Raw genomic sequence first — 27402 nt, 5'->3', positions numbered from 1 at the left:
TTTATGTCACGTTGTATTTATTGGTATTCAATCTGTTTTCTTCCCAGAGAGAAAACATACAGTCTGAGGTATCCCATTTTAATAAATCCTTTGCTTCTGGCTTTACATCCTAAATGTCTATGACCCCTAATCAGGGTTCAGTGCCATCACACACAGTGGTTAAAATTTTTCCCTGAGATCATTAAGGCTATGCCTTGAGCCACAGAATATCTTGCTCTACGAAAATTCAGGAGAAAACAGGAAACTGGAGGTCTTTTAGCGGTAGAAGAGGCAGACATCTTAGGTAGAATTCCTGAGAAAAAAGTTGTAGAGTCATCCAATCCACTAATTAATATTTCCCTGGTTGTGAACTCTTATCCCTTCAGAATCTCCAAACATTCTAGAAGGGAAATTCATTTTATTGCATATAAAGACACTTTATCACAGCTGTGCGCACAGTATTTTGACTTTTGCAAACCACCAGAGAGCCATCATGATGCCTCAGTTTCTGATAAAATGCAGAGCAAGTGAGGTATGGTCAGCCTCTCTCCAGTGGCATGTGGGAAAGAGAATCCCAGACATAGATGATGAGAAAACATGGCTATCACATTAAGTGCGTAATCAGGCCTGCCATGTGTTTCAACATGGTTTGAAATCAAAATAGCTCATGATCTTCTACAAGTACAAATGGTGGAAAGACTTACTGGATCATCACCTCAGACCCCAGCCAAATCAACACACCAAACCATCAGGCAAATGGACATCAGCACGTGTCTCCCAGTCTGATGCACCAAGAGTCCAGTCTGAAGGGGATGGCATCCCAGCAGCCCCTCCTGGGTTGCAAGAAGTCACATTCTGGGAAGCAGCCAGCTTGCCAGGATTGGTTGCCCTTGCATTTGTTGTTCCTCCACCCACCCATTCCCCTAAAATGGCACAATGGAATGATTGTGTTCCCTATTGAGGACTTCCCTTTTTAAAAATAAACAAGCAAAAGTTTCCCTAATCTGACCCACATTCAATAGTGGAAGAAGGCAGCCAGTCCCGGGGTGGGGAGAGTGGGAAAGGAAGCCAGGCATCAGACAAACACACTTGGGGATGATGTGTGGGACAGTGTGCAGGCCTCTGAAGATAGAATAGTGAAAGAAAAGCTGAGCATCAGTGGGCTGTGGCACTTGCAGAGACATCGTTCCATGGACACACCATTCGTTCCCTTTCTTAGGTTTTCTTGAGGTAATTCTGACAGGCTTTTGCCATGTCCTTCAAGAAGTTAGGAACGCCATTCTGCAAAGCAAAGAAGACTTGTCACTTCTGTGTCTTCACAGACATTACTCCTGATTCTCTGGGATGTGGCAAAGGTAAACAAAGATGCCTTGAGAATAATAAATATGACAGTAGGTCCCCTGTCCAATTTCAACAGAACGTTGCTACAGATAATGACAGAAGACCCAAGGCACAGGCAAGACTAGACAGCAGGGGACACTGTTGTATGCCTTGGCTTTCACTAGTAAAAAGCTAAGATGTTTCTGAGACACCATTTTTTGGAGAGAAAAAACATAGGAAATGGGATTGGGTTGGGTTGTGGGATTCTTCCACAGAAATCAGAGAAAGGACTTCTTTTACAGAATTAGAAAATGGTGAGGATGTGGGGGCAAAGGGTTAGGCTATTTTATTATTTAGTCAGTGCCGAACTCCGTACAAGATTTTCCCCAGACACTGCTTTATTTACTACTACTCTACAGGGTCGGTAGTATCCATCTCCATTTTTAAAAGGGAAGAAACTGATGGCTTCCCTAGATAACACAGACAGAAGCAGGACCAGGATTCAACATCACATGTATTTGACTCAAAGCCTGTGCACTTTTCACTCTCCAGGGAATGTGCTGAGCCCTCCCACCAAGAAGTAGGTCTCCTCCAAAGCAGGCTGAATGATTCTCATCAAGCCAGGTCCCTAGGCAGTCTGCAGTGATCCGGTACCACAGCAGTTCCCTCTCCTTACAGGGAAACAAAACACAACAGCAGTAACAAAACTGGGGGCTTCCAGGCTTGGACACATCTGGTTGTCTCTGGAGCCAGGTTAGCCTTCCAGACTCCTCCATAAGCAGGGCAGGGTCTAAAGGCCCCATTTTCTCTATAATGAGCAGGCTATTGTCGGGAGGATCCAGACAGTGATCCCAGCAGGGTGTTGCCGGCAGGGAGGGTCTGACATTCCAGCTAAGGATTCTTTGTCTTTTGTCCCAGCCTCCACATCCTGGGTGTTGGCAACCTCAGTCCTAACTGTAGTCACTCAACCAAGCTGCTTCATAAAAGAGCCTCATTAGGCCTGAGATAGGATGTCTCTTCAGCCGCACAGCCCCTTGGACTAAGTCAACATTTGTCAAACACACTTCCCCCTCCTGCCTCCTGGGATCTCACCTTGGCGACCCAGTTAATGAGCCAGGACGGAATTTGGCCACCCGGGTTATCGAAGTAATACATGAAAACTAGAGGAGAAAGAAAAGACAATTCAGGAGGAGGAAAAATGTTACAAAGACAAAAACAAACCCTGCCAACCTTCCCCTTTTAGATTCAGAAAGAAGGGAGGGGGCACAGGATTCAGGAGGACTTCTCTTCCCTGTCTCCCAGAATATTTATATGTAAACATTTTTAAATCACAGTCACAGGCACATTTTGCTGCTACTCATTAAATGCCTGGCAATGTTCTATACACTTGGATATAGTATCTCATTTAATTACTTCTCTCTTTATTACCTTCATGGTACAATGGAGTCGGTAAGAACAAACCTGAGCTTATAAATGATAACATGGAGGCTCCGAGAAGTTAGGTGGCATGTTCAAGGTGACATGTGAAAAGCGTCAGAACTAAGCTTCAGATTTTGCCTCACATGCAAGGCCACACTCGTTCCAGTACTGTAGGCGGCTGCGTATGCCTACTCTGCTCACAGCTTTTTTCCACGTGGGCTGGAACTCCAGAGAAGCAAGTCCTGAGTCTCTGGGTTTCTGCTGGGCAGGAGCTGCGTCCTCAGAGACAGTGCTGCCAGCCTTCTTGCCCACCCTCAGGCCCAACGTATGTATCCCGAGGACCAATCTAAAGTGAGAGTTTCTAAACCTTCTGGCTCTAATTTCATCTAGACAGTGCAAGAGTCAGTAAAGAATGGGCTGAGTCAGATCTAAATGTCCCCCATGCACTCAAGTTTCTGGGGGAGAATGGAGTCTCTCTCCGGGTGTTGTCTTCTACACGTGCCTGTTCTCTGAACTCGGGGAATAAGCACCATGAATTTTACGTGCCTCACAATCAGCATGGCCTTGATACAGGTGGCCCTGGTCAGTGCACCAACATGCACCCCGGCCTTACCTTTGCTTCCCTTCTTGCCATCACTCTCGATTGCGAGGCTCTGCTTGTACCGATTTACCCGGATCACACCAGGCCTCTCGGCAAACTGCGGCACAGAAGTGCTCTGGGCCAGGACCACATGGATCTTCCGCCCTTCCACGTCCAGCTCTTGCCGCTGCCGGATGTAGATGTACTGTACTGCCAGTCAAGGCATGATATCAATGCCAGCCTTATAGATGGGCAGAAGGAAACCCCACAAGCCAGAGGCAAAGGGAGAGGACTCTGTTCCTCTCACCTGGCATTTGTTCCCTTATACTGTTACTTCACTTCCTTGCCCTGTCTCTCTACCTGCACTGTAAGGTGGTGTCCCATACTGTCTGATGTTCTCATTTGACAGCATGCCTTACCTACCTGTGAACGAGTCCTTGATGCTTTTAATTATATACAGAAACCCCTCCTCCCTTCTCTAAGAAGGCACTGTGAGGTATCAGAGGTTTGATCACTCATCAGCAGTGTGATTCTGCATTGGTTACTCCCTGTTTCTGAGGCTAAGTTTCCCTCTGTAGGGAAAGGGGGTTACACTGCTCAGCAGGCATGCTTGGTGGAGGCACTGGAGAAACCAGGGCAGGACAGGCACCCCATAAACTTTGTCCTGCCCTCCTCCAAAGCTCTAGTTGCTGACTTCTATGCACAGAGGATGGCCAAGCAATGTTACTTACACCTGCTGGTCATAGGAAGAAACCTAAGCACCTGAATGTTTAGTAGGTAGATGTCCCCTCTGGGTCAACATTGATTCACCAAAAATAACAAAGCCATTTCATCTCAATAAACACTTGTAGAACACTCACTATGTCTATGGCACTATTCTAGAGAAGATAATTTAATCCTAAGAAACAGTGAGAGTTACCATTTATTCAGCCATTACTATGTGCTTTACATGTAGCACTAGTTTTGATCCTGAAATAGTCCCTGTGAGTTCGGTGTAAGTATCCCCATCCTACTGATGATAAAATTGAGGCTCAGAAAAGTAAAGAAACTTGCCAAAGACCCATAGCTCAACTGGAACCTGAATGCAAGCCCAGATCTGGCCCCCAAACCTAGTTAGACTTTCATAGCTAGACAGGCCTCAATAGAATTTTAGGTTTTGCACTAGAAGAAATTCAAAGACTAAACAATTAAAAAAAAAAAAATCACCCTAAGTATAACACAATTATACTTACTATAACAGCAACAACCATAGCCCCATGCCACCTCAGAGTCTCTGCAGCACCCACAGTGGTCCCAGCCTTCACTCAGACAGCCTGCAGGATGGGCTGTTGCCCCTGCTCTCTGTGGACTGACGAGTAAAGTTCTTAAATGTCTTGGGGGAGAAATGAATTTGCTTTGGCTCTGGCTTTCCTCCCCCAGGCCTCTTTCCTCACAGCCAAGATTGTCCTACTCTCTCCTAAAACTTGCTCAGCTCATGTGACAGATATCACCTGACACTCCATTGAGGAAAAATCAGCTGATCTATTAAGACTTGGCAAAGGTCTTCAAAGGGTTGGGAGGTTGCTGGACCTTCCATAGAGCCTATGAACAGAGAACCACCAGGTCACTGAGGTCCAGAGAAGCGAAGGGACTTTTCCAAAATCACACAACAAATCAGGGAATAAGCTCACATTCAGTCTGGGATCTCTGGCTCAAAATGAATGTTCTTTTCCACTGCGCTATTCTCTGTTCTCAAAAATTTAACCCTTAGTGGAGAGACATATGTGCATATGAGAAACTCACTGTGGGACTGTGGGGCCTGGAAATCCAATTAAATAGAACTTCAAGTAGCCCCAAGCGTCCACTCCTAAGACCTACCCAGCAGTGTCACAGTGAGGTCAGAGAGATGGACTCATGCCCTGGTCAAGGTCAACATCTCTGGAAAGAGCTGCACCCAGGTCCAGAACCTGCCTCTGCCACCCACTAGTTGTGTAAACCACAGCAAAGTTCTGACTTCTCTTTGCATCAGTTCCCTTGACTACAACATGAGGATGATGGAACTCACTTTGCACAGTTGTTGGTAGGATCAGAGGTAACCACATAAAACCTAAGAAGTAATCCACGATCTGTTGAAATATGTACCATGTGTGTACCAACTACCTAGCAGTATGCGGGCAAGAAATAAACCCTTAAGGGGCGCCTGGGTGGCTCAGTCGGCTAAGCGTCCGACCTCAGCTCAGGTCACGATCTCGCAGTTCGTGGGTTTGAGCCCCGCGTCAGGCTCTGTGCTGACAGCTCAGAGCCTGGAGCCTGTTTTGGATTCTGTGTCTCCCTCTCTCTCTGACCCTCCCCCGTTCATGCTCTATCTCTCTCTGTCTCAAAAATAAACAAATGTTAAAAAAAAAAATAAAAATAAAAATAAACCCCTAAGGATTTTATAATCTGGTTGGAGCCAAGGTAAACACATACACTTAGAGGCCAACACACACACACACACACACACACACACACACACACACACACACACAATTTCTATAAAACACACCCGCATGCTCCTTCTCTTTCTTGTGAATAATTATTTAAGAACATACAAACTTGTATAATGTCAGAGCTAGAAATTCAGTGGCTCTCCAAACTTTTTTTAATCCACAAGACCCTTTGCTGAAAGGATCTTCTATGGAAATTCAGTGTGTAAAACACTTGACTGCTGTGATTGAAGAGGACAGTGAAGGGGTGGAAACCTCACCCCTCAGTCATCCTGCCCCCACCCTGCCTGTCCTTGAAATTCCATCCCCCATAGGAGGCTTATCCTGAGAGGGCCTCCAAGAACCTTGTAGTGTTAGCTAAAACTCCCCACATTCCATTCAACTGCTTTAATGATAAATGAGGAAACTGGGGAAGAAACATATCCCCAGTACCCAGAGCCAGCAGTCAAGGAGGGATCGCTGTGGGGTCACTCAAACTGGAGAGGAGATGGGGAGAGCTGGAAAAGTGAGGGTGTGAGTTGCAGTCCCCACTCTGTATGTATGCCTCTGTCACTTTACCTCCCTGGGTGCTCACTTCCACCTCTAGATCGAGGGAATTTGTAAACACTAGAAGAACTTCTCTCCAGGTCCCCATTTCTGGAGCCAACAAATTCAAGCCTTAGAAAACTTTCCAGGAAAGTCTGAGCTGCCCTCCAGTGACCACAATCATAGACGCACCACATGGTCAGGCCCAGAAATCACACTCTGAGGTCTCCAAAAGCCACACAAGAAGCAACAGCTTCAGCAGATGTTTCTACAAGAATCAAAGGACAACACTGTCCACATTGCCATGGGCATGACACCACTGGGCAATAGCCAAGGGGCACAGAAACACTTAGGAAGTCAAGTAGTGATGTGCCTTGAGAAAGGATACATCTCGGTTGGACATGGGAAAAGGGTACTTCACTTCCCAGTAGACCACGGTTTCTCCATTGCATTCCTTTTCATAGAGTTCTAAGGAGAACAAAAGAAGTTAATGTATCTGGAAGCTTTCTGGGCTTCATTTAACAAGAAGCCTAGGTGTGATTATCTCTGAGGGTAATGATAAACCACTAACTCATAAGGCACAGAACTCTAGGAGAAATAAGATTCATTAATGCTAAAAGCTTGTTGCCCAAGAGCAGAGTCTAGTAGACATTAAAACACAGTAAAAATAAAATAACAAAATGTGTCCATTGTATAGCACAAGCAAGATTCTCAAATACAATGCAATGGAACAAAATCAGGCATCCAAAACTAAACGTTCAGGTTTTAAAATCAGGGCAGCCAGCAGATGTCACTAGAGTACCAGTAGTTTTGCTTTTGATGTCTCTCTCTGGATTTCTTGACCTATTACAGCTAGCCCTGAACTGAGTCACCCAGTCTAGTGCGTTCAACTGGGAAATGAAGGTTCTAGCCAGGGCAGTGTCCTTCCTAAACAGCTAGGAAGTGGCATAGCTGTGGCTAACCCTAAGTGTCTTGCTTCTCTCCCCTGTTTCTTTACACACTGCCACGACTGCAATGACCAGATTCCCTTAATATTTGATCGTTCTATATTGTGCAAATAGCAGCTAACTTGGCTGGAGAGAGCAAAAGCATTCAATGGCATGTACACCCTCTGACCCCAAGCTGTGCAGTATGCCTTCATACTAAGCATTTATTTAAAGAAGGAGGCAAGCCAAGGCTGCTGAAGTAACCATGACAGACCCTTAAGGAGATGCTGATGGGGGAAAAGTATTCTTTAATTCAGCTTTGGGAGGAAAATCTGTTAGAAGACCATGGATTAAAGAGCTTGCCCATTGGTGCCACAAGAGACTAAAGACAGCCCTTGAGAGGAAGGGAAGAAGTAGACATCTGTGACCTTTGCATACTCAGCATCACCTCCCCCTTCTTGAACCAGTGATCTCCATTCTCCTTCACCCTTCCCCTCCTTGACTATGCGGTTTAAGCAGGACTGACTCAGCATTAATTTCAGGGCTGGGAAAATGAGCAAGATGTGGCCACAGTGATTCATTCGGGGATGGTGCATCTGGCCAGGGTCTTACCTTGTGGTTTAGTAAAGGCCCTCAGGTAGCTCACAGAATATGTAGAAGGACCAGAGCCGGGCTTAGAACCTCAGGATTGTTCCAGAGAAGCCAAACTACTGCTGCTACCGGACTAGACACCATAGTGTGAATGGCTGATGCCAAGTACCAAACATCAGAGGCTCTGCAACTGTTTCTCCCAGTGTCAGACACCTTAGCCCTGACCATCACCAGAAAATTGATTTTGGACGCTGCAGTTCTCTCTCACATTGAAGCTGCATGTGTGTCTTACTGGCAACATCTATATTACATCCCTGAGGAGACTGGGACAGAGAACATCTGGCTTCTCCCTTGAATGGACAAGTATCACAGTTCTTCCTAGATAGAAAGGGTACTGGAAAACACTAGGAGACCACAACCATGACAAACATCCACAGGAGGCCATGAGAGCAAATTGTGGGGCTCTGGCTGCCGTGAGCAGGAAAGTGGAATGCTCCTTCCTGTTCCTGTGGGGTTATTATTTATATGGTTAGACTATAAGCCTGGATCTTCTGGTGGCCATCTTTGCCATGACATAAGAATCTGCCTGAGAATTAGGTCAACTCAGAAGAAAACTGAGTCGAGATGGAGAAGTTATTTAAGCATTAGATGCAGCTGTCCTAGAAGTCAGATACCCCTGGACTTTTCAATGCCATGAAACCAATAAACTCTTTTCCATTTCTTACACTGGCATTTGTTAACTTTTTGTTGCTTGCAACCAAAATCCTGACTATAGCAAAGGTCTTTCAGAGTTTACATGCACCTTGGCTAGTTCTGCAGTTCTCTTCCACTGTGACTGATTTGGCAGAGGCCACTCCCACCTTTAAGTGACAGGAGGAACCCCTATTTAATGCCTTTCACAGGTGGCATTCTCCTTCAGGGCATCACCCTTCCCCTCCTCCTTGACTTTCAGGGCACAATCTAAGAACTGGAGCCTTGGAGCTCTGGACCTTCCTCCTCCCTTAGCTCTACATTCTGCTACCCCAATAACACAATAAAACCAAACTGCTCACAGTTTTTGAACATACCATGCTGTTTCATGCCTTCCTCCCTTTATTCATGCTGTTCCCTGGGCCTCAGATGGCCTCAAGCCCCCCATCCCCTCACCTTCTCACCCTCTCACCTATATGCATTCTTCTTGTTGATAAAACTTTGATTCAACTTCCAAAACAAAGCTCGGACACCACCTCCTCCAAGAAGCTGCCTATGACTACCTAGATATGTGAGATGATGTTGAACTTACAGTGAGAACAAAGGACCCCCAGAGCAAACTGGAGACTAGCAGCTAAGGGAATGCAAGGAATCACAAAGGAATCACAAAGGAATCACGTTTCAGCCCAACACTTAAGACTTTCATGCCAAAATTAAAAATAAAACATAACATAGTAGAAATTGAACCTGTTGCTTTCTACTAGCTGGAATAAGTAACAATAGATTCTACTTTCTAGATTTTTTTTTTTTCTTAATAATAGACGTTATTCACCTTTAACATATTGGTCCCACTGTTTTCTGTAGTCTAAGTCCATGTAGACATCTGCGAGTAAAGCCGGAGGGCAGTCGTCCAGAACACCAAAGACTTTATACTCATAAAGTCCAGTCTGCTGTAAAAACAGAACAGGCAAAACAATCTATTGATTTCCAAATAGACAGCCGGATGACACAGCATATGAAAAGCAGATGTTCATACAACACCAATTATTGAGGTACCTCCTCTGTGGTCTTGGTAACACAATAATGAAAAAGCAGATGAGGCCCCTGCTCTAGTGGATCATACATTTATTGTAGACATTGGTGGTGGTGGTGGCGGTGGCTAAAAATGCTATCTAGGTAATTTGAATTGTATATAAGGAAAGTTATGTCATCAGTGGTGCCTGTTTTGGGGGCAAGGGATGTCCTATGTAATCAAGTAATAAGGAAAGACCTCTATGAGGGATAACCTTTATCAGAACATCTTATTCTAAATATTAGAAGGAACCAGCCATGGGAAGATAAGGAAAACCCATTCCTGGTATAGGGAAGACCTTCACATTTATGAACGTTCATGCTCAAAAAACAGGAAGTCATAAGATCCAGAGAACTGTGGATTGGAGAGGTGGTAGGAGCTGAGGTCAGAGAGACAGTGGTGTCCAGACTCCACAGGGCTTTGTAAACCAGGGTGATGGGATAAAGATTTTGTTCTAATTACTAAGGAAAACCAATGAGTGACTTTAAACAGAGGAACACTAAATAAAAAGATGATCCTTGATGCTTGGTAGAAAATAGATCATAAGGGAGCAAGGAGATGGTTTGAAGACCAGTGCAATGGTCTTCAGATAATGGTTCTGCAGATAAGAGATGATGGTGATTTAAACAAGGAGGTGACAACAGTGATTGAGAGAAGTCAGTGATTTAGGGTTATATTTAGAAGTAATGTTAGCAAGAAGTGCTGACAGATTGCCTGTGGAGAAGAGAAAGTAAAGAATTACTTAGAACCTCTGCTTGAACTAGGTAAATGAGAGATCCATGCTCTAAGATAGAGAACACTTGGGAAGAGGTGATATGTGAGCTATGGGGATATCAAGAATTCTACTTTTGAGTTTAAGATGCTTATTAAACATCCAAGTGGGAATGTCATATAGGCAGCTAATGCTCAGGGGACAGGTTACTATTTTAGATATCCATGGGGCATAATGAAACCTAACACATTGTTTTTATCAATGCCAAGAAAGAATTTGTCAACAACTTCCTTTTTATGTAAAGAACTTGTGTATAAAACATCAGCTTCAAATCACATTAGTCCTCTTTATAAAAAAAAGAGAGAGAGAGAGACCATTTCTAGATTCCAAAGGATGAGAGTTCTCCCCGCCCCCCCCCCCCCACCTCTGGCCTTTTTTTTTTTTCCTTCATGCGAGACCATATCCTCCTCTGTGAGGGTTCTGGGGCTAGAGTTGGCCATGTTATGCATTTCACTTTCCCTCCAATGGCAACTAACAATTCCTGACCCTCCTCTTGCCTAAAGGCTTTACTGTTAAGATTAAACCAAAGGCTTTTAGATTAAGTTCCATGCAAAAGCAAACAAATAAAACAAAAACGATGCTTTTAGAATGACACATTCTTCCATGTGCTAAAGCAATGTTATTGGCTAATCGAACATGTGAAGTCAAGAGGTAAACATGGTGAAGCTTTCTAGAGATCTTGAGGCTACAAGGGCTTCCTGGCTCAGGGGGCATAACCCAGGGCAAAACATATGCTAGTTTAAGAATCTCATCTATCTGTTAAATTAACTGGTAAGAAATGGAAGATGCAATTGAAATGGAATTCATAAAGTTCTTCCAGCTCTAAAAGTATGTGACTTTATACCAAAGGTTTCCAACCAGCAAATGACAAACTAGCAGATTTAAACACCTCACATGCTGTGAGCACAGCACGCGAGGTATTTAGATCTGCTAGTTTGTATACCCCAAAAGACAAACATCAGGAGAAACACCTCCTTCTCCCTCCTGTGCCCTCCCCTCACACAGATGGGAAGATAGTGAGGGTTTATACATACTCATACATTTATTAATCATCTCTGGAAGAGAGACAGTTCCCTGTTCCGGAATGCTGGGGCCCCATTTTCTGTACATACTGAGCAAAAGGGATAATTATGCATTGAGATAATGATCTCAGCTTAAATGAGTTAACTTTGGTTATCTGGATAAATTAAGACAAACTGTTTCCTTACACTGGTTCCCTTCCCCTTCTGAATTTAGTTACTGTCCTTAGTGACCTCAGTCCTATACATATCACAGAAAAGAAAAACAGAAAGCCCTCTTAGAAAGAGAAAAATAAAACGATGTGATTTACTTGAATACAGAAGAACGAACTATTGTTACAACTTCCTTTAAACACTCCCTTCGTGGCAGAACTGAGAAATGCCAGGACTCCAGAGGAACAAAATGCTTGGTAACACTTCCCTCGTCTATCAATAAAATGTTCTTTTCAAGTAACAAACAGCCCACCAAAATTCTTGGATCAAGGCACCTTTTCACCTATTATTTCTTTCTGACAAGGATCTCTGCAAACATACACACGATTTTACTTTCCTTTAAAAAATAAAGTGAATTTTTTATAACTGTAGAAATAATATTCATTATAGGAAAATTGGAAAATGCAAAAAACTGAATAAGGAAAATATAAATGACATGTAACCCCATAATCCACAAAGACCTATTGGTAATATTTGACATTATTTCTTTTAAGTACATAAATACTTCTATATGTTACAAAATCGGAATAATATGGTTTAAACAACTTGTATTCTCTATGGAGAGATCAGACCTAATTTAATTATTCTCATTCAGTCCTTCGTTTCTAATATTTTTACAAATATAAATATTGCTGGAATAATTATTATTTCAGATGGACCAACTTGGTCCATAATTCTAATTTTTTTCATTCTTCCTTAGAGATAGATTTTAGTAAATGTTCTCTATGCTTTTTTATAAGTTTAAGGTTCTTCATGCTTTTTATAAGGCTTTAAGAATTTATACCAATGTATACTCTTGCCAATAGCACAGGAACATCTCATCAGGATTGGGTACCATTGTTTGTGCAAATAGATAGGAAAGGGAATAAAGCTTGGCTTGATTTGGGCAAAGTTTTTATTACTGATGTGTAAGATCTCCTTAAAATTAGAAATATAAACTTTCTGCATTATGTGTAAGATTCAGTAGATGATTCAATAAATGATTCCAAATAAGTTTACTCAAGAGATTCTTGGCTTTCCTGAAGCTCCTCCAGAAAATCATTTGTAAGAATGTCTCCATTTATTTATCATGCTGTAAAACTTGGTGTATATTTTTCTAATTCTCCATGTATGAATAAAATTGAAAAAAAATTATTCGGTGGTAGAGAATCAGTAAATACCTTGTGTAGAATACAGTGACCAGAAGAAACAGAAGATTTACCGTAGCACAGAGTGCCTTCTTTCTTGCTAAGAGAACCTCTGTGGCAATGTACACAACTAATGACTTTGCCGGTCTCCTACACTGGTTTGACTATGGCTATTTGGAGCTACAGCAGCTATTTTGTAATGAAGAGGTACCAAACATGAGGAGGAAGACTAAAAAGACTCATTGTTTTACTGGCATCATTGATCAGCTAAACCAGTGTCATCAACTACTGACCCCTGCTCTACTTGTTAAATGAGAAAAATAAACCCCTCTTTGAGTCACTGTTTGTACAGTTTCCTGTTACTTGCAGCTAAAAGCAACCTTAATTGATAAAAATGATCCTTTCCAACAATGAATTTTACAGGAGTCCTGTGATTTGGGGGAACAGTGAAGGTTAAGAAAACTCCCCTCTCCTTTGTGTTCCAGAAAAGAGCTTGTTGCAAAGAACCATCATTCCCCATAGGACTTAGATAAGACTCCCAGATGCTGCCCTTGTTTACCTGTGACAAGGCCAGACACAGACGCTCTGAATTCCCTTGCATTGCCTCATAAATGATTAGCTGAACTGCTTGTCCCCACTGATCCGCTCAGAACAAAATGCTTGTGAACCAGACTGGTTAAGTTTCTCTCATTCTTCCCCTAAATGTTGGCCCACCCTCAGGCTGAGCCAGCATACAGCCCCTCCTGAGAACAGATTAGCCTCAGGGCAAAATATTCTCTGATCTACTATCCAGGCATGCCACCTTTTATCTCACTTCCTCACACTGGTTTCTCACCTTGTTTACTCATCTCTATAAAAGAAAAACTCTTTTTGCCTCATTCTTGAGACATTCACAGACCTTATGGTCAAAGCGTTCTCCCTATTACAATAATCTCTCTCCCCACTTTGCAATAATCCTTTTGGATAAAAGTCTCTCCTTGTGAGTCCAGGTTTGTTTTTACTTGGCATTATTACTCTAAAGTAGAAAAGCAGACGGCCAGAATAGTGCTGATAAGACTTAGATGCATTTACAAGGAGAAACTATGATGTATAAATCCATTAAAACAGTACAGAAGTACATAAGCATTGCTACAATGCATTGTCAAGGAAGAGAGGGAAGAGATCATGGCCAGTGTTAATCAACAGTAAGTATATTTAATTTTGCATATCTGAAACTCCACACACTGTTATAGAAAGTGCCACCTCCTTCCACTAGGTCAGAAAAAAGTATAATTACAAAAAATTAACAAATTTTATTATAAAATTATAAACTTGCTAGGACTCACTGTATCCTTGGCCCTGGGAAGAAATCGGGCATACACATATTCTTGGCTTTTGAGCTTGGAACATACTTCCCCCTGGTGATGTCAGTAGTCATGCAATAGCCATGCATTCTGTATTTGAAGTTTTCTGGTCACTTTGACCTGCTATAAATTATTTTACTAATACTAGTAATTGTTCAGTTTTCAGTTTTATATTCATTACCTCATGTAATCTTTAACAGAGTTCTGTGATAGAGATGGGGATTTTAGTGTTATCTCCATCTTTATGTGAAGAAATTATCTCAGGCAGGCTAAATTACTTGCTTGAGTCCCACAGCTAGTACTTGGGACAGCCAGAAAGAAGGTGACATGGGCCCTTCTACTTCCTTCAGTGTCTCCTGTTTAGCCCTACTGTCTGCACATTTCCTTCAAACCATTGTTCCAAACCACAATCTAATGATTAAGATAAAGAAGACCCATCACATAGCATCTTAGAGCCAGAAGGGGCCTTAGACCTTTACGTAAAAGAGGTCAGTGACTTGCCAAGGGTCCCACTGATGAAGCTGTTGGTTGCAAAGGCTGGACGGGAACCTGTTCCTTCTGGTCCCCAAGCCAGTGCTCTTGCTCCTTCCCTGGACCACCCAGAATGGACCGCCCACTGAGATGCTCCCCTGAGGCCTTAAGCCTGGTGTTTGTCTAACAGGCCTCCAAGCAGCCAGAGGAATATTTTTTAGATGCCTCTTCTGTAGAGATTCAGATCCAGAGCAGGAGATAGGCAGGAATGGGAAAGGATGAATAATAGAACTTTCAAGGGACTAGTGCTTTGCTATCTTTACGTGTATTATTCCAGAGTCATCTCAAAAACCAGAAAATACCCCATGGTGGTTACCGCATGGGCTCAGAGTCACAACCCAGTAGGGTCAAAGCTCTTCTACCCACTAGCCTTGCTTTCCTCAGCTGCAAAGTGGGTCTAATGAATTTGTACTTAAGGGGATGATTATGAGGATTGTGAGCTAATCCATCTAAAATTCTTACCATTGTGCCTCACACATAAGTACTTAGCAGATATTAGATGTCATTGTCATTCATAAGGTGGGTACAATGATCCCCTTTTCCATATTAAATAATTGAGGATTCAAACTGTAACATAATGCACATTTTTTAGAGAAACTAACATCTATGGAGTATGAAGCCAGGCACTGTGCTTGGTGATTAATACATAAAATAATCCTATGAGGTAAGCATATTATTATCTCCACTTTATAAATGAAGAAATGGTGGAGGTGTGGGGACAGGGTTTGGCAATTTGCTACTGATCTCACTAATCAGTAATTTTTAAGATACTCTGTTATTCTGGGGCACTTGTCTAAACATCAGATTGTTGTATTTCTTAGCAGTGCTGATTCAAATGCACAAAAGAACTGGACATTTTATTTTCAACTGCATTTATAAGGTTAACATATTTTGAGAAACACTACTGCCAACAGCACACTTATTTGTCCTGAGCAGGATAAATTCTGTAAGAGCTCATGTGTTTACATATGAGAAATGCCAAAATGTCACAATGTTTGCATTTGACATTTGCAGCTCCCTCAGAGGACTAATCTGTTAGACCTCCTTTACCTCTCCCCCACCTGATCCAGAAAGGTGTCACCCTGTCTCTGTAAATCATGATGTTCATCTGCATTGACCTCACTGACTGGGAGACAGTCTTGATAAATCACATTTGTCTAATCCTGAAAATGCACCTCTGAGTGTGTGCTGAATTTTCTTAACCTCTCAAAGAAGAGCTCATTCCCATTCCGCAGGAGGGGACAAGATCTCAACTATGACTGTGGAAGCTGACCAACTCCAGCCACTCTGTGGCAAGTAAACAGGCTCTGAAGTTAAGAAAAGTAAGCATTTTTCACCAAGGAGCATCAATTCTAATGACAGGAATCAAGCTACAGCTGCCACTTGGAAGGGTGTATCAAGATTTAAAAAAAGGCAGTTGTGGGGCGCCTGGGTGGCTCAGTCAGTTAAGCGTCTGACTTCGGCTCAGGTCATGATCTCACAGTTCGTGGGTTCAAGCCCCGCATTGGGCTCTGTGCTGACAGCTCAGAGCCTGTATCCTGCTTCAGCTTCTGTGTCTCCCTCTCTCTCTGTTCCTCCCCCACTCATGCTCTGTCTCTCTCTCCCCTTGAAAAACAAATAAAAACATTAAAAAAAAAAAAAAAAGGCAGTTGAGTAAATCTGATTTAATATTTTATTTTATTTATTTTTTTTTTTATTTTTTTTTATTTTTGGGACAGAGAGAGACAGAGCATGAATGGGGGAGGGACAGAGAGAGAGGGAGACACAGAATCGGAAACAGGCTCCAGGCTCCGAGCCATCAGCCCAGAGCCTGACGCGGGGCTCGAACTCACGGACCGCGAGATCGTGACCTGGCTGAAGTCGGAAGCTTAACCGACTGCGCCACCCAGGCGCCCCTGATTTAATATTTTAGATCTCTCTACGAAAACATGGCAGGTTTAATCCCTAAGGATTGCACATAGCTAGGTAAGATAATAATGATGGCTAACATTCACTGAGTGCTTATTGAATACCGGACACTGGACTGATATCGGATTATCTCACTTAATCCACACAATGATAATATGAAGTGTGGCTCATTGGGAAACCCATTTTTCAGACAAGGAAACTGAGGCTAAAGGAGTTCGGAGAAATTTCTGGAAAAGGCAAGTCTACAGAGACAGGAAGCAGATTGGTGGCTGTCTGGACTGGGAATGATAACAACCACAAGAAGTGTCTTTTGGGGATATCACAAATGTTCTAAAATTAGACTGTGATGAAGGCTGCATAACTCCATAAATTTACTAAAATTCATTGAACTGTACACTTAAACTGAGTAAATTTTATGGTATACAAATGATACCTCATTAGAGCTGTAAAAAAAAAAAAAAAAAAAAAAAAGTCTGTGAAACTCACCTAAAGTCACTCAAATAATGACCGTAGAACCTGGCCTTGCAGCCAGTGATCGGACAGCTGAGGTCATGGTCTGTGATACTGCCTCTGGATTGTCACTGACCTCTCCAAACATACCATTGGATAAATAAGAAAGCTGTTGAAGTGCATATAGTTATAGCGAGGATGACCGTATTATTTATCATTCCAACCAGCATACTTTTGAGAGTGAAAGGGATGTGGTAAAAATATCACCAGGACAACAGGTATAAACCAGGCCTCTGGGGAGTATATTGGGTAGGACATATACACTTAGCTATGGCTCACAACAAAAACCATTTAATTTACTGTGTGTTTCAAAATGTATCTTCTCATTGGATCCCCATACAAATTTGGCAGAACAGGAATTATTTCCACTTTACAGATGAGGAATCTGAGAACCCAGCTAGAGTCTCAGGCTCATAAATCCTAAAATGACCGAGCAATCAGGTGTCAGAAACATACTTTAGTCAGGTGATCCCAAATCTGTCCTGTTAGTTATTTTTGAACAGTCCACAAGCTAAGGATTGTTTCTGCATTTCTAGGTGGTTATAAAAGCACCTACATAATATCTTCCATTTTGCCTCTTGGCCCACAAAGCCTCCAATATTTACTCGCTGGCCCTTTAGAGGAAAAGTCTGGTGATCCCTGCTCGAGACCATTGCTACCACCACTTCCAAAACATACAACTCCGGAAAACTCTGAACTGCCAATGAGTCGTAGTGCAATTACACATGTAAGAGAGGAAACTTTGTGTCGTAGTCATATTTACGTTTTATTTTGAATCACATGGGTGTTTACTGTGCAGGCTCAGACCACCCTTCAAAGTAAATCTGCCCATCTTGAGCACGCCATACGGGACAAATACAAAAAAAAAAAAAACACCTTAAATATACCCTATTTATTTATTTTTTTAATTAACTTATTTTTAATTTACATCCAAATTGGGTAGCAAAATATATCCTATTTAAATTCAGAAAAGAAAAAGAAAATCTTGACCTATAGAGGAACATAGATGCAGATTACACCAGACATCTTGTCAGAAACCATCCATGTAAAACAAGAGTGGAATAAAATACATAGTGTATTAAAAGAGAAAATCCACCAACCTAGAATGCTGTATGCAGTGAAACTGTCCTTCAAAAGTGAAGGAGAGGGGCTCCTGAGTGGCTCAGTCAGTTAAGCGACATACTCTTGATTTCAGCTCAGGTCATGATCTCTTGGTTCGCGAGATTGAGCCCCACGTTGGGCTCTGTGCTGACAATGCTCTGATTCTCTCTCTCCCTCTCTCTCTGCCCCTCCCCTGCTCACCCTTGTTCTCTCTCAAAATAAATAAGTGAAGGAGAAATAAAAAGTTTTTCAAACAAATAAAAACTGCAGGAATTCAGCAGCAGACCTACTCTGGAAGAAATGTTAAAAGAAGATGTTCCAAGAGAGAAAAAAAAAAATGATAAAGGTCAGAAACTCAGATCTATATAATATATAAAGTGCTTGTTTTATTGTCTTAAAGCTTCTTGAAGGTATGAACTTTGTCTTATTCATCAGGTATCACCGGGATTTAGCATATGCCAGGCACACAACAGGTCCTAAAGACTGCTTGAACGAGCACATGAACAAATATTTTGGAGTTTTCATTCACCCAAAGGTAGCTATGGAGAGGTATCTATCCTAAACTAAATGGCAAAATAAGGTGGTTAAGTCTATCTCTAAATTTTTCTGGGTCTTTTTTTTTTTTTTAATTTTTTAGTGTTTATTTACTTTTGACAGAGAGGGAGAGAGAGAGAGCTGGGAAGGGACAGAGAGAGAGACAAGATCCGAAGCAAGCTCTGCAGTGAGAGCGGAGAGCCCAATGTGGGGCTCAAACTCACAAACTGTGAGATCATAACCTGAGCCAAAGCCAGACACTTAACCGATTGAGCCACCCAGGCACCCCATCTAAGCTTTTCTGGGTCGTAAAAACACATTAAAGGGGCACCTCTTGATTTCACCTCTCAGGTCATTATCCCAGGGTCGTGGGATCAAGCCCAGCATGGGTCTCTGCACTGAGTATGCAGCCTGCTTAGGATTCTGTCTCTGTCTCCCCCTCTGCCTCTCTCCCTGGCTCATTCATATTTTCCCTCTCTCTCTCTCTCTCTCTCTCTCTCTCTCTCTCTCTCTCTCTCTCTCTCCCCCTAAAAAACAAAACACATTAAAAGTCCCAGACTAAAATTCAAAGGTTCGTATTTGCATGGATGCTCCCTTTCTTACATGAATACATTCATTTACATAATTTCCCTGATGGATAAAATAGCCTCACAAAATTATGTCCAGGGACTGTGAGCTTGTGAAGTAACAAACTATTCCCACTGAAGGGCCCACTAGAATTCTCCTTCCACCCATAGGTGGTGACTCTGATGTCAACAGCAGGTTGGAAGACCCAGCAAGAACCATATTCCACTTGACACTGCTCCAATTCAGCCCCTGGTTCAACTGGTATGGTATTGTGTCCAGGGATCCAGAATGTCCAAATCTTTGCTGACAAGTCACTTCTGCTCTCAGAGTCCTGAAGGCCCAATGAAAATCAGAGTTTTGCTTTATTAATAGTCACCTCCTGTGATCCCCATGGAGGAATTTGGTGAAAGACAGGGTGAGGGTATGAAGCCTGGCTTATACCAAGACAGGAGTGGGAGGTCCTGTTCAGCCCTCTCCTCTCAGTCCCCTCAATTTAAACCTTGGGACCAGCATTCTCACACAGTCTCACACCACATGCTCATCAGGAGAGAGAGGTGAGGAGGGGAAGACCTGAGGCTCTGATATATCCATCCAGCTGCTTGCTCAGGAATATGGAAAAAGGGAGAGAGAGAGACACACACAGAGGGAGAGAGAGAGCATGAGCAAGAGAGCACAAGAGCTGGCCTCAGTCTGTGGCAGGTAGAAGAATGCCACACATGGGTGCTCTGCATTCAAACCTGGTGGCCCTGCCCACTGGTAAAATGTGGCTCCATAAGTGTCCCAGGTCCAATAATCATTAGGTCACTCATGCCGGTAGCTACTCCTCCCTTAGCAGAGAGGTAAAAGGGTGAGAGAAGGGGGCAGAACAGTCCTGTAATCTGGAAGTGAAGACACTCCTGATGATGATGATCTCACCTGTGGGGTGCTAGTGGAAACTTCTCAGCCATTGAAGTAAACCTGTTCTTGTGGGAGTTAAATCTGTGCTTCCCACCTAAAGGCCAAACTGTCCCTTAGCCCAGCCTGGCTAAACACCATTTTCCTAGGAATGCCAGGCTTTTTGTATTTTAGTAGGTACACAGCATAGAAAAGAACAGTCCCTGGAAAAGAGCTGTCAGCTCCTGAGCAAACTTCTTGATTAGAAGGCCCATTAAAGGACAAAGGCATACTGCAGGCAGTCCCTTCTCACAGCGCCAGACATTCAGATTTAAAAATGTTAAGAAGTCAAGCCATTAACCCCATCAGCTCAGACCACTACTTACTTGGTCTAAATTGAGGGTGCAAAGCTCTGCCTGCTGATTTCACACTCTCTGTAGGCATGTCACAGTGTCAACTGGCATGATGATGTGGCCCAGAGCTCCAAGGAGACCTGACTGCAGATCACTGGGAACGCTTTTGTAAGTGACCTGTGGCCCTTCTCTACCAGGGAGACTTCTTGGCACAGCTCAGAAGTCAACATTCACTCCCCCAGGTGGCCACTAACTTAAAAATCAGGAGAGTGAGTCTTCAAATGGTGTTGCTTTTGTCTTAAGATATTCTTCTTTCTCCCTCTTACCTTTCAGTTTCCACTCACTGCTTCTCTAGGACTCTCCACCCCCCAGCACCATTCTAGATGGTCCCCATACATTGGTGGTACTCAGGGTATAGTCCCTGGACTGGTAGCTTCAGCATCACTTGGCAACTGGTTAGAAATAAAACACAAAAAGAAGAAAAAAAAGAAATACCATTGTGCCATATACCATTTCATTTGATGACTGTTGAGAGGTCAGTAATTCTGAAAGGTAAATATTATCCTTGTTTTGAAAATGAGGAAGCTGGGATTTCAAAATGAAAAGATAACTGAATAACATCACCCAGCTAGTAAGTGGGGCCTGGCCCCTGGCTACTCTCCAACCATAGATTCACCCCAGTCCTGTATCCTTTTGGCTCTTCCTGAAAAACAAGGCAAGCTTCGCCTGACTCAGGGACTTAGCACTCAGTGTTCCCCCTACTACAGTGATTTAAAACCCAGCAAGTCCATTTGAATCTCCTGGGAAGTTTTAACACTGAAAACAAAAACAACAACAAACCAGATTATGAAGCATTTCAAACATACACAAAAGTAGAGACAACAGAATGATCAACCCCTGTAATGAAAGGGGAGTTTTTCAAAGGACTACCCAGGCCACAACCCAGATCAATTAATTCCGGGATTCTAGAGTAGGGCTTGGTCATGTCTTAACAGCTCCCAGGGTGATCCTAATGTGCTTGCGCTTTGAAAAACACTCTCTGGTACATTTCTCCTCCAGATATTTGCATGATGCAATCTCTCGCTTCATTTCTGTCCCCACTCAAATGTTACCTCGGCAGAAGGGTTCTCCAGATTCCCTCATCTAAAACACATCACATCATCCCTGGCCACCACTGTGATACCATCTCTCTATCCCTTTACCCCACTTTACTGTCTTCATAGCATTTTTCACCCAATGTATCATTACATGCTATGGGTTTATTCTCATCAGTGAATGTCGTTCATTGTTCAAGAACTCATTCATTGGAACAGTGGCACATCTTCCCATTCATTGTTTATCCCCAGTGCCTGTGAGGGCAATAGCACATGGGAGGCACTTTGATGAATCTTCTCTGAATGAAAAAAAATGAATGACAGTGGGCAGAATGGAGATCTTAACCCAGGATTGTCTGCCTCCAAAACCCATGTTCTTCCCATGATACCATGTGGCAGTTCGGGGCTAGTTTTGCTTATCCTCCAGAAAGAGAAAGTAATTCTTGCCTTGAAGCAAGCTGTATATTTGGTGCTATGCTTATCAAAGTAGGCTGGTTCATGTCTAGTTACTAGTAATTAGGTCCTGTGTGGCTCACTTAACAACTGGGTATTATTTCCATCTGTAAAATAGGAAAATAGGCCTGTCCCTACCTATCTTCCAGATTTGTTTACAGGGATAAAGGAAACTTACACGTGACAGCATTTTGTAAATTAAATCACTATGTAATGGTAAGTTATTGACATTACAACCTGGGGAGGAAAAAAGAGAAGAGAGGAAGGAAACAGCAGGCAAAGGAAGTAGAAAAAAGAAGTGAATGAAAAAGATGATGGCATTGAACAGAACGGTTGCAAAGAAACTTTCAACGTCAAAAACCTGTGATTTAATAGAAAAAGAGAAAATGAAAAAGTATCAAAATACTGTATATCAAAAGTGACCATCTATGGGGCACCTGGGTGGCTCAGTCGATTAAGCTTCCGACTTCAACTCAGGGCATGATCTCGCGGTTTGTGAGTTCAAGACCTGTGTCGGGCTCTGTGCTGACAGCTACTCAGAGCCTGGAGCCTGTCTTCAGATTCTGTGTCTCCCTCTCTCTCTGTCCCTCCCCTGCTTGCGCACTCTCGCTCGCTCTCTCTCTCTCTCTCTCTCAAAAATAAGTAAAAAACATAAACAGAAAAGGCTACAATCTTTTTTTTAATTTAATTTATTTTTTACACCAGATAACTAAAATGCCCCTACACTTTAGTCTTTTCAAAACATGCAAAATAGATCATCGTCACAGTTCATGGTGGATTAACATAAATGTCTATATGTGATCCAGACACATAGTAGGTTGTTCCCAAGGGAACAGTCAACCTGGTGGAATGGATAAAAGCCACTGCAAAATCTGTTTACACTGAGAAGGGTGGCTGCCCGATTCTTCCTATCATAAAAATTCCTAGTGTTACCTGCTTTTCCCTACCCCACCCCATGAGGCCACTAATATGCTTTATATGCAAGTCATGTTGGACTGGCTTTATCATGATGGAGATATTCATCTATTAAATATGCCTTTTAGCCAAATCATGGTAAATACTTTGATAGAGGAGGTCCCCTTTGCATGGGTACTATGTGTAACCTTACTGCTGCAAAATTCGAGCAATCCAAGAAGACTTACCAGATTACCTATCTCAGTATCCCTTATATGGATGTTAAAGATGCCAGTAAAAATTAGACTAACAAGAAAATGGGGAAAGAGAGGGGAGAATCAGAACACTCATCTCAATAGAGTGGAAATCTTTAGATGGTTATTAAGAAACAGGATGAATGAAGCAAATGTTGATGGGGTTGAGGCAAAGTAGCACTACCTAAAGTTAGATGGACTAGTCGTACCCCCTGTTGGCCCTTCAACATTAAAGGGCTCCAAACAAGTCCACTCTGTTTACCCCAGTTGTTGGAATTTAAAAAGCCAGAAAGCAAAAACTGAAATACTGAACCTCACCTGGACTCACCTGCAGCAATAGTCAAGTAGATTAATCAAGATGAAGACTAACAGAAGGACCAAGGTCTTCTGGTCTGAGCCCCCAGTTGGGGACCTGAGGACCCAAGGCCATATACACTCATGTGTGTAAAATGGTTTGGGTTGGTGGAAGAAAAGACACATAATGGTAACATGCAGGGTGGATTAAACACCACTGGCCCACAAGACAGAAAAGGGCTTTGGGGCAGATAGGTGCAGAATGTGGGACAAGTGAATTCACTTTTGATAAGGTATCGTATTCGGATGAAAAGATTTACTAACTGGAAATTAGAGGGAATTCTCTTCCGGGAAGAAGGCAAAACGTGGAGTCAAACTGGAAAGAAAATGAGGCTTTAGCAAAGTGGGCCAGGCAGCAAATAATGCTGGAAAATGCTAGAACCCAGGAAGGGTTCTAGGAAAGGGCTTATACCCTGACTCAGTAGGGCCTCCTGACATTTTAATACAGATGGAGAACAAAGTGGCCATGGAGCAATGGCCCTCCGTCCTAGCTGTTGAGGCTCAGGGCACACCTACTGGAATCCCACGCCCTTTAAACTTAAAGAAGTTACCTGGGAGCACGTGTAATTTACATCAGTGTACCATGACTACCCTTATCCCTAAGCAGGTTGAAATAAGACATACGGTATTATTAGTAGGGATAGGAACTATTCTGAATACCACTCATGTCCTCCCCACAGGAGGGAGGCAGGCCCTGCAATGTAACAATACACAATGGCAACAAGACACAATAGAAAGCCAGGCACTGTCTCAGCTCACAAGCACAAAAGCAAGAAAGCACAGGCTCACTGGAGTAAAGGGTAGAGTGCTCTGGGCTGGCTGGAGGACAAGGGGTGTGCAGATGAGTCATGGGAGATAAAGCTGGAAATGTAAGTTGGGACCAAACTAGTTCACTCATCTCAACAGAGTGGAAATCTTTAGATGGTATTAACAAACAGGAAGTATGAGGGGCGTCTGGGTGGCTCAGTCTATTGATCCTCAGCTCAGGTCATGATTACACCATCCTGAATTCGAGCCCCTAGTCAAGCTCTGTGCTAACAGCCCAGAGCCTAGAGCCTGCTTAGGATTCTGTGTCTCCTTCTCTCTCTGCCCCTCCCCACTTGGTCTCTCTCTCTCTCTCTCTCTCTCTCTCTCTCTGTCTCAAAAATAAACAAACATTGGGGCACCTGCATGGCTCAGTCAGTTAAGTGGATGACTTTGACTCAGGTCATGATCTCTCAGTCAGTGAGTTCAAGTCCCGTGTCAGGCTCTGTACTGACAGCTCAGAGCCTAGAGCCTGGAGCCTGCTTGGGATTCTGTGTGTGTGTGTGTCTCTCTCTCTGCCCTTCCCCACTCATACTCTGTCTCTCTCTCTCTCTCTCTCTCTCTCAAAAGTACACATTAAAAAAATTTTTTTAATAATAAAATAAATAAACATTAAAAAATAAAAAGAAACAGGATAAAATAAAAAGCCTTAATGCAATTCAATACAGTCAACAACTTGACAGGATAACTTATAATTTTTGACTTTACAAACGCACAAGAGCAATATGCATTCAGTAGAAACAGTACTTTGAATTTTGAATTGTTATCTTTCCCTGGGCTAGTGATACGTGATATAGTACCTTCTGATGCTGGGCAGGGGCAGTGAACCACTACACTTACAACTATTCTGCACCCATACAATCATCCTGTTTTCACTTTCAGTACACTCTTCAAAAAATTACATGATATTCAACACTTTAGTATAAAATAGGCCTTGTGTTAGATGATTTTGCCCAACAATAGGCTAATGACAGCATTCTGAGCACAGTTAAGATCAGCTAGGCTAACTGTCATGCTCAGTAGGTGAGGTATATTAAATGCATTTTCAGCTTATGATATTTTCAGCTTATGATGGGTTTATCAGGATGTAAACCCATCATAAGTTGAGAAAGATCTGTATAGTCTACCCAGCAGCATTTGACTTCTCTCAGAGAGGCAATGCAGGAGCCTGCTCATGGCACAGGTCTGGAAGTAGACAGGTGAGTTCTGATCCCAGTTCAGACCTTGAGCAATCACCTTAACCTTTGCACACATTCATTTCCATATAGGTAAAAAGGTGATAATTACAGTGCCTTACATTAAGACTGACATGAGGATTCAGTAAGTCAATACCTGTGAAGCACTTAAACAGTGCCTGGAACATAAGACAGCATGCAGTGTGTGAGCTATTATAATAGTATTAAATCTGCAATCAACAGTGCCACTGAAAGGGGAGTGGTAAGACCACAGCCTCTCCTTCAGGTGCCTGATCAGGCTGTAATGTGTAGGATGGAAGGGATCAGAGAGGAAGGAGGAAGGCCAGAAGTCTTCTGCAACTCTAGGTGAAAGGTACCATCCAAAGTGCCAACCACAAAGGAATGAAAACGGAAGGGAAGGGGGCCAGATATCAGGCTTGTCTGAGCAGCTGAATTGACAAAACTTGGCAAATGCCTGGATATGGCTGGTAAGGAAAATGGAATGGTCAGAAGAATAAAAGATTTTGTCTGAAAACATGTCCACTTTGGCACCAAGGCACCTAATGAAATTACACTCAGAAATTAATTCCACCTGCGCTGGACTGTGAGCTTCTTGTTCATTTTGTCACACCCCGTGGCCCTGCTACACACACGTTCAGAGTGCCTCCCTACTCTATACTACTCTGGTTCTCTGCCAGTAAACCTAGATTTCACTTCACTTGCCTAAAAGTGATTTATTATCCCATGTGCCTTCAGCTACTATCACTCACTGTAACTGATGAAAGGTCTCAGGTACAACGCAATCGTTCCACCTGGAAAGCTACCTGATTCCAAAGGCCTCCGGGAGTGCCTGGAGAATTGCTTAATAACCAACTCTATTCCTCCTACCCTTTAAGTTAATCTTCTCCCTAAAGCTTCAGACCAAATTCTTAAGTGCCCCTTACATGAAAGGGGCAGCTGCGAAATGAAATGACTAAAATGACTGAGATGATATTAGCTCCCTTCTCAGCCACGCTGCTCTGCACACACACTATCACCCTGCACATCCAGTCAGTTTCTGAAAAGTCTGGTCTCCTTCCCACCTGTATGCAAACCCTAAGGTTCTCTCCACCCCACCAACATACACACATCAGTGGCACCCACCCGGGAGGAGGATCCACGTCCCTTGCAGCCAAGTGCATGGGGCTCAGACTCTGCAATCCTGCATTTTAACCCTATCATTAGCTTCCAACAAACCACTCCCGCCCTGGGCCTCAGACTTAGGCTGAATTCGGATGACCTCCCAACTGCAGGGGCAAAGTCAGTTGCCAGCACTGCCCCAGCGTTCGCTCCTCCCTGCTCCGCGTGACCAACTCCGGCCCTGACTTCCTAGGCCGCTGCCCCGCGCTTCCCCTGGGGAGGTTGGCCCCGACAAGCGACTGCCTGGGATCCTCCAGCTGGCCGGCCGCTACCTGGTCCAGCAGCCCGTAGATGCTGAAGCCCAGGGTCTCCACCAGCAGCTCCCAGTTGGCGCCTGCCGGCGCGCGCTGCTGGATCTCCGCGCAGGCCTCCCGGAACTGCTCCTCGGAGAAGCCGCCGACCGCACCACACTCCATCTTTTGGCAGCCCCAGCTTCTCCGCCTCCGGGGCGAAGCCGCGGACCCGCCGGGTGTGCGCTCTGGGGCGGGCCGAGAGGGTGGTCCAGCGTGATTGGCAGGGACCAGAGGCGCGATGGGGCACTGGAGGGGTTTATGGGGAGGGAGGAGCCTCGGGGGCGTGGCCACGGAAGGGCGGGCTTAGGGAGGTGGGCGGGGCTGGGCCTGAGATCGTGAAGATGGAAGAGAAGAAAAACCAGAGAAGTACTGGACTTGATCTCGGGCAAGATGCAGGGGATAGGGGAGTGAGGAGGCTTGTGGACGGAAGGGAAAAGGAAGAAACTAACGCCATCTCAGAAACCGCTCCTTAGCCCATCTCATC

At 43.5% G+C, this 27402-nt stretch overlaps 1 protein-coding gene across 2 annotated transcripts; it reads right to left on the bottom strand.

Moving 5' to 3' along the window:
* PCTP (phosphatidylcholine transfer protein) lies at positions 1 to 27178 on the bottom strand. 2 transcript variants are annotated; one of them, XM_019415695.2, is made up of 6 exons: positions 26898 to 27178; positions 9328 to 9442; positions 6677 to 6756; positions 3332 to 3503; positions 2392 to 2459; positions 1 to 1260 (listed from the first exon to the last, which is right to left on the bottom strand). In XM_019415695.2, the coding sequence occupies exons 1-6, from the start codon at positions 27039 to 27041 to the stop codon at positions 1195 to 1197; spliced, it is 645 nt and encodes a 214-aa protein (XP_019271240.1). In that variant the 5' UTR covers positions 27042 to 27178; the 3' UTR covers positions 1 to 1194. The 2 variants fall into 2 exon arrangements, with proteins under 2 accessions (XP_019271240.1, XP_019271239.1); XM_019415694.2 differs by having other exon boundaries at positions 9328 to 9445; positions 26898 to 27173.
* Between the last annotated feature and the right edge of the window lie 224 nt (positions 27179 to 27402).

This window comes from Panthera pardus, unplaced genomic scaffold (genome assembly GCF_024362965.1).
Source record: "Panthera pardus isolate Hobbes unplaced genomic scaffold, ASM2436296v1 HiC_scaffold_3, whole genome shotgun sequence".
Classification (NCBI taxonomy): domain Eukaryota; kingdom Metazoa; phylum Chordata; class Mammalia; order Carnivora; family Felidae; genus Panthera; species Panthera pardus.
This window is presented reverse-complemented; position numbering and strand designations above follow the sequence as displayed.

Bases quoted from the DNA above. Each gene is read 5' to 3' on its own strand.
- PCTP (XM_019415694.2), bottom strand. From the start codon at position 27,041: ATGGAGTGTGGTGCGGTCGGCGGCTTCTCCGAGGAGCAGTTCCGGGAG. The intron at 9,446-26,897 runs GTAGCGGCCGGC...CTGTTTTTACAG, and splicing joins TCTACGGGCTGCTGGACCAG to CAGACTGGACTTTATGAGTA. The intron at 3,504-6,676 runs GTATCCTTTCTC...CTGGCAGTACAG, and splicing joins TTCCCATGTCCAACCGAGAT to TACATCTACATCCGGCAGCG.